The sequence below is a fragment of the Mytilus californianus genome, unplaced genomic scaffold (assembly GCF_021869535.1).
Source record: "Mytilus californianus isolate M0D057914Y unplaced genomic scaffold, xbMytCali1.0.p SCAF_4, whole genome shotgun sequence".
Classification (NCBI taxonomy): Eukaryota; Metazoa; Mollusca; class Bivalvia; order Mytilida; family Mytilidae; genus Mytilus; species Mytilus californianus.
In genome coordinates this window covers 42,425,354-42,433,300 of record NW_026262690.1, presented here as the reverse complement: position 1 = coordinate 42,433,300, position 7,947 = coordinate 42,425,354, and the positions used below count along the sequence as shown (strand labels likewise).

The 7,947-nt window shown below is 32.2% G+C and overlaps 1 protein-coding gene across 1 annotated transcript in view; it reads right to left on the bottom strand.

Moving 5' to 3' along the window:
• Window positions 1–1,520: 1,520 nt before the first annotated feature.
• Window positions 1,521–7,947, bottom strand: part of LOC127736925 (uncharacterized) — a 30,112-nt gene continuing 23,685 nt past the window's right edge. The window contains exons 10-11 of the mRNA XM_052247490.1: window positions 3,975–4,091; window positions 1,521–1,600 (exon numbers count right to left, since the gene is read on the bottom strand). Of these exons, the coding sequence (XP_052103450.1) occupies window positions 1,521–1,600; window positions 3,975–4,091 (197 nt within the window). The remainder of the gene's footprint in view (window positions 1,601–3,974; window positions 4,092–7,947) is intronic.

Genomic DNA, 7,947 nt, shown 5'->3' with positions numbered 1-7,947 from the left:
TTTGTAAAAGTTAATGAACGATGGATACCAAGTGATGAGAAAAGCCTTTCTTGGGGCAGGTGAGTTAAAAATCAGACGTTTATGTTGTCTTTTTTTGGTGTTGATATGAAAAGGAGAGAAGGATGGATTTAGGATTTTCTAAACAACAATTTTGCTTTAAAAGAAATTATCTCTGCATCCCGCATTCCTAATTTTAATAGAGGAAAACTCTGCTAGATTTAATTAATCAATCTTATCTTATTGAATTTGCTTACCATGCTACTATTCAGCATGTTGCAATTAGTTAAATTGTCTTTTATTATTGCCTACTGAAATAAAAAACGATAAAATTAAGATTATACAGGTTAACAACCGGGGTAAACTGAAAATAATGCTTTACTAAAAAAAATAGAACCTACTACAATTTATTTCTAAGAATAGAACTGTTGATACTTGAGATATAGCTTTTTACCAGGCTTTGAGTGCAGTTTTTGTCGGATAAAGGAAGCTTTGTTTTATTAACGCTCACAAACATTTATATTGGAGGATTTTAGAATTCTTGTTTTAAAACGTCTACAACTATATTTATGGCCATTTTTTAAATCAGTTTACCGCGCACATTTTAAGGGGGGAAAATCCATCTATATTTAGGTTAAACTGTTCTAATTGATGTGTGGTTATAGCATTGCAATTCAAAGAGAAGTTATTGTTTTCCACGGTAGCAATTTTTTATTGTTATGAATTGAGGAAATACTATTCGTTCATTATCTTAGATATTTTCATTTTAATAATTGTCAAATTTGAATCCTTTTGGGGTTGTGAAATTTGTTTTCTAGCTGCAAACTGTTTTAAAAAAATCAGTCAGAAAAAACGCATCATTGGCCACAGGAATCATTTTTGATATCCAATCAGATTGTATATGATTGACTAAGTTATGGAAGTCATTTAATTGATCATTAGATATGCCTTTTGAAGTATCCTTGCAACTTAGAAACTTTAGATAAAAACAGAGGAACAAATGGCTAATTTTTATGAAGGTTGACATGTCCACAAGATCTAAGCAATTGTTGCCAATCACAAATAAAAAGAAAAGTTCTGCGATGCCAGCCTTCTTGCAAAGTTTAAAATTTAAAAGAATCTTTCAAGGAAACGGGTAAAAAGTTAAGCAGCAAACGATGCAAACCACGAATTACACACAGCAATGATAAAAGCTCGCCCGGTTTATAGATAATGTGAGCAAGGCGAATAAAACAGACAAAACGATAATTTAATACTCGATGAGACGGTCACATAAATCAGAAGGAAGGTAACATGTAAGGGAAACATTTCAAGATCAAATTAAGTGTTTTGTACAATTGTATGACTCTTTGGCAAGTTCTCCTTTCTGAACACTGAACAGAAATCAAAAGTATGTAAAATGAAATATGCACTTAGTAAAATGGGTCAGGGTTAAATGAATATTATTTAAAAGTTAATGTATCTCGTTGATTATTTCAATCGGGATAGACGATACCTTCCTTCCTCGGTTAATATGTATTCACTTAGGGTAGAATTATAACCAAACCTTTATCATGTTGTGACACCTTATTCCATGCAGCAGAACTCTCTGTACCAGGAACACCTAACAATAAAGTGTAGACAACTTAATAGACTTAATAACGAGAAACTGAAAAAAAAACATGTTATTGATAAACTAAATTTTATAAATTAAGGGATTTTTTCTGAGGCAATCGTATCATTAACCTAAATCGATATTTTGTTTTGTACATTTTTGAATTCAAATAATAACATTATGAAATATAAAGGTATGGCTATTTTGAGATCGTCACAGTATTTTCAATTATGTTTTTCGTAATTGTATCCGGTGAAATTCAACTTTAGGCTAACCTTATGTACGTCACGAATATCGGGTCGATATATGATGCATTTGTTATGGACAATGGACATGTTTACCTTGGATTTATTTACAAGATATATTCTGTTCAACAGGAGATACCGGTACTTGAGATATGTACCAGCGCCCATTACAGATGCATTATCTTTGATTGGTACGACGTTAGTAAAATATAAGTATTATTGAAATAGACAATAGCGAATAGATTTGAGTTGAATAGAAATTACTTATTCATCTAGAAAACCTGTTTATCACATTTTTTGGAGGAATTCATATTCCTTTATGTTTAGTTTTCTGTGTTTTGGTAACTATTTTTTTGGTGTTTTTTCTATGGTCAAAGTGTTTTAACTTTTGTGTCGTTTTGTTCGTCTACGTTTAATGATTACCGCTTTTCTTTCCTCACATTTTAGTTGTTTGCAAACATCTTAAGAACGTGATGTTATGGTTATTTTTTTTAATATTGTTTGCTAACTTATCTACAAACTTCCTTGACTCGGGAGTATTAGGAGCTTTATATATTGTAGAGACACTGCTCATGGTTGAAGACAGTGTGTTGCCTTCTTGGTGTCGTAATGGGTACCATAAAAGTATACCCAAAATCACCTATACTGCACATTATTAACCACAAAAGTGCCCACGCTAAAATGTCTCGCATGCTTTACTGACCATCGATTTTATGTTTAAAGTCTAAAACATAAAGGTTTAACTACAAGTATCACATAAACGTAACATTTTTAAAGATCCACGACAATGAGGTCAAGTTCAGATAAACCCTGTCAGACAGATACCTTACAATTATTGCTTACACCAAATATAGTTGACCTATTGGCGAATCTGCGTAAGGTAATTGAAAAACAGACCAAAACACATTATCTTAACATTGATCAATGAACCATTAAAATGAAGTCAAGGTCAGATGATACCTGCCAGACAGACATGTTCACCTAACAATTATTCCATACATTGAATAAAGCTGACCGATTGCTATTTGTGTTTGAAAAACAAACCAAACCAGAAAAACAAAGACCAATATCAACCATAAAAAATAGATCACGATTAGATGATATCAGCTGAACCGACATGTACATCATATAATCATTTCATACACCAAATATAAGTACTTGAAAAAACAGACCAAAAACACAAAAACATATCATTGACCAACGAACCATGAAAATGAGGTCAAGGTCAGATGATACCTACCACACTGGCTGTACCCATTATAGTTGACCTGCTGCTTGTATCTGATACAATATCCCCAATGAGCCTCAAATTTAGGAACACAAGAGTTATGCGTAGACAAAAAATGTCTGTGTAGTTATATTTGACATGTTTCAATTTTTAACAAGTGACTGAGCTTAAAGTCATATGAAACGAGTTTCTTGGAATTTTAATGTTATCGAAATTATTGAACCAATGCATGCATTTATACTAAACTAGTATTGCATGCACGTTATTTTTTATATTTATTTCATATGTATAACGTATTATCGACAAATAATATTTCATTCAGTGGTTGTTGATCGCAAGCTAATTAACTTTCGAGTTTGTTCCTGAGGTTTACCAGATCGTGACATTGATAAACATTAAAAACAGAGCACGTGGAAAGCGTGAGAGATAAGTGAATTGGAAGAGTGTATTGCGCATCTGTGCCCACCTGATAAATGGTCCTAATCACATAACTTTAACCTCGATCACTGATCTATGAAATACGGTCGAGGTCATGTGAACCCTGTCTGATGAATATTTTGACATTGCAAGGAACACATATACCAAACATAGTTATTCTTTAACTCATAATGAATTAGAAATTCACATGACAAAAAAAAACTATAATTTTGATCAACATGTCAAGGACAATGGCCATATGACAGACAGAAACTTAGTAACATAAAGTATCTGTATACAAGGTATGAAGCATCCATGTCTTCTACCTTCTGTATTTTTTAGTTTTTACAAATAGTTTACGCCGCCGCCGCCAGATGGTCATCCCTATTTCTCGCATACTGAGACTTTCGTCGCACGCGAGACAAAAATTATTCAAATATCAAGTTTTATGAAGGTCTAATTGTCAGATCGTATAGCGCCTCTATAGATATACCTTTGTATCCTTTGTTGCTTTGTTTGTCGATTTCACGAATTGCCGGAGTCTCAATACCTAAACTTGATTGCCCAATGTACTTCCTCGCAGGTGTTTCTTTGTTAGTGTCAGTAAAAACTATCCAAGGAATAAAAAACAAACTTTTAAGATAGAGATTAACAGATATGTTTAGTGAAGTCGGGAGTATCTTTTCAATAATTAATGAAGTTTAATAATCTAGTGTCTTCAGCGAATCGCAGTTGTGAAATATAATCTTTATTTCAAATTATGCAAAATTAAATAAAGTATTTTAAAAAATAACAGCATGGTGTAAATACTTTGTTTTCTGCTTGGGCTGATTGCTGTAATAAAACAATGGATCAAAAATTAAATGTTCAAGTACATTTATGTATTTCATATTTTCGTTTTAGTGCAAACGATTGTTTTTTTTAATTATTTAAAAGATATCGTCTTTCAGGTGATTTATATTTGAGCAGTTATAGTATTTCAGTTCATTATGCAAATTGAGAGGTGTTATTTCATGCCAATTTTGAGGTAGAGATTGTATTTAATGCTTGTGGTCATAAATGTGTCGATATTTTCTATACAAATGTACAGATGAAGTATGTTATTTGCGGATTCAATGTATATTTCACATATAATACAATAGGGTTATGCAATATGCAATTGATTATAATTGCTAACAAAAATGACGGCGGATAGCGATACAAAAAAAGAAGTTTTGACTACACCTTTCAATCATATTGCAATTATTTAACAATGGTGGAAGATAATTTAATGATGGCGGGGATCATTTGACTATGGCGGAAGATAAATTAACGATGGCGGAGCGCCATCATAAAACAGGGTATGGAGATCCCTAGAAGGGGCTATTTCAGTCGATCTTCTTCATAACTTTGTTGGAACATTTTTAATGTAAGGAGCACACTCCTGTTAATTTAGTCTGTAAAGTGTCAGCATGCATGAGCGTAACGAATACATTGAGATATACAAAAGCCATAAGATGGGCAGAAGGTATGTGACTACTGATAAAAAAAAGATAACGATTGGAAAGATGAAATAATTACGTTTAAAGATTCTTGTTTGAAGGCGTATACCTGTGTTAATATTGAGGAAAAGATCAAGATACGTAGCAAACTTTCTTCTTTATAAGTATCCTCAATCTCAAGTTAACTTGGATATATGAGATGTCATTTCGTACTGAAATTTGGATAATGTTGTGGACTTTATCAATGTATCAGAAAAATATTCACATGATCTTGTAGATGCCTTTGTTTTTGTTTTTGAATCCTGCTTTATATGATTATTACAACAATTAGTACCCATTGGAATACCAACAGTCTGTTGCATTATCAATCTATTAAACTCATCAATTATGTTGTCGGTAAAAAAAAATTATTGTTGGCAGCCGTGTGTTCTTAAAGGACATAAAGCAATCATTTTTCCTACAATTTCTTGTTTTGCGAAAAAAAGCTCTATTGAATGAGACGATGGAGGCTAGCTTTCAATTGAGCAAGGGTGATATGAGTGTAAAGTGTAGGAAAATGAAATCTTGTTATATGACATAAAAATTGTAAATTGGATTGAATATTTTAAAGTAAATCTCTAAGAACTTTTAAGAATCAAGATCTGATTGGCAACGTTAGTTCAATATACTTCATAACAATAATTCTAAAGGCCGTCTTCTACAATAGAAGTACTAGCCGAACATTTCTAGAAAGATGTTAGTCGAACATTTTGATGACCCAGCTATATGTCGTTCGTTCCTCACACGAATATTTGTAAAGTTTGAATATCCAGTAGAAAGACGAGAAATTTGAATCGTCCATTTTGATGGAGAGATGGAAGAATTTGAGATTTTTTGGGAGAAACAATAAGAGACAGATATATTTTGAAATTTTCGTTTAGAAATTAGTAGCCTTTCACAAAATACACAAGCAAGAGTGTATCATTAGAAATGTTCCTTTGTTTGCTTAAGAAACATTTTCTTATTTCTAAGAAGTATATGTCAATCTTTTGATCAGTCACTGAAGGAATTTTAATTCTGATTGGTATTGTTTTGGCATTGGATGGATATTTTCTATTTTTTGTAAATTTGTTGATTTAGAAATTTCAGAACTTGTGATGTTAAATTGTACCTTCTATAACTTAGATTTGGAAACATAAATCAAAACCGGATGTTTTGGTCGATTACAAAAAGGCTTTTAAGCAAAGCTCAAAAGACTGAGCAGGTAAGTTCGAAAAGACAACTATTACCAAGGAAATATATTGCAGATCCAAAATAACAAGGTACGAAGTTTAATTAGTAACAACGACCAAAGACTAGGGCTTGCTTTGACTTTTCCCGATTGTGATGTTTAGCTTCTTCGATTTATGGTCTAATATCACGCCTTGGGTTATGTAAATTTTGTAGAATCATTTTACGGAATGCGCTATCCGTTTATGGTTTATCATTAACAGTTTCTGTCTAATCATGCATAAGTCAAATTTTGTATCGTCACTGATGAGTCTTATGTATTGAGTACCAAATAATACACCTGGTTTCTTTTTACCACCAGATAAAATAACAAAAGAAGACTTTTAGAATATTTGGTTCTCAAAGCTCTTCACAGTGAGATAACCAGTGAATGAAAACAAAAGAAAATTCACTCTTCTTATGATATAGTCGAGAAAGTCAACAATAAAACAATACCGGTGACGATACTGATCAAAAGTTATTTCTAAATAATAATTGTACATTTTAAAGAAATTATTTGTTAAACTGTGTTATTAGAAATATACATGCAAAAACACAATGTTTTATGTTCAGTATTTATTGAGATAATTGCCTTAGAAGCCTGCGAAAATGAAATTTAAAAAATGCCAATCTTTCCTGCATATTGATAAAAAGAAATGGAAAAAATCATGTACATACAAAATCGAAAGATCTTTCGGGTCACCAATTTTCGAAATGTTCCAAAAAGTTCTTAGCATGTTACAATTTCCGAAAGTATGCTTATTTTTTCACACTTAAGTTATCGAGAACACCGGTCTGCTCTTATAACATGTACATTCAATAGAGAAATATTGTCTCTTCGTGAATACAAAAATTTAAAAGTCTGTCTGTGCAGGTTAAAAAATTAAAGATTACTATTTTTATAAAGCAGGTATTTTCTTCTTTTTTGTATATAATTTTAAGTAAAAGGTCGTCTCGAGTTTTGTAGAAGTATTTGCGGTCTTCTCGATCTATTCACATTCAATGTTTACATCGAGATAAGGTATGTTTGAATTTGCTTAGTAACTTAATTTCAAAAGTGCCAATCTTTGTTGCATATCAATCGATTTCTTTGGAATTTTTTCCCTGACTTTCTCTGACGTAGCTGCATATATATACGAAAAATTAGCATGTTCCAGAGAGGTATACAGACAGTAAAAAATAAATTGAAGTCGGAACTCCAGGAATTTATTCGCATAGCAACATTTCAAACCAATTTTAGAACAAGCTGCTATAGCTTGCTGTACTCTCCATATTTTTAATAAGCTTTGGATTTTCAAATATTTTAGCCTCGAGCATCCCTGAAGAGACATTGATTGTCGAAATGCGCATCTGGTGCAGATAACTTGGTACCGTTTATGTTATTGCTACTTAAGAAGGAAAATGATAACATTGAGTAGAAGTTTTGTTTTTATTTCAACTTATTTCTATTTTTACTATTTACCAGAACGTTTTCCCGTGAAATCATAATTGACAGCGTCCTTGCTAAAATCTCTTGAGAAGATCTAGTTTTCAGTGTTTACAGAGGAGGTCATATTTTGTCACTAGATTTCCCACTGTTCCACCTCATTCTTGATTGGCTATAAAACTTTTTTGATTCGAGCGTCACTGATGACTTTGATGTAGGCTAAACACGCGCATCGAGTTCAAAATTGTAAGCCTGGTATCTTTGGCGAGTTTTACAACCACTGGGCCGACGTTTTGGTCCGGATAATATCA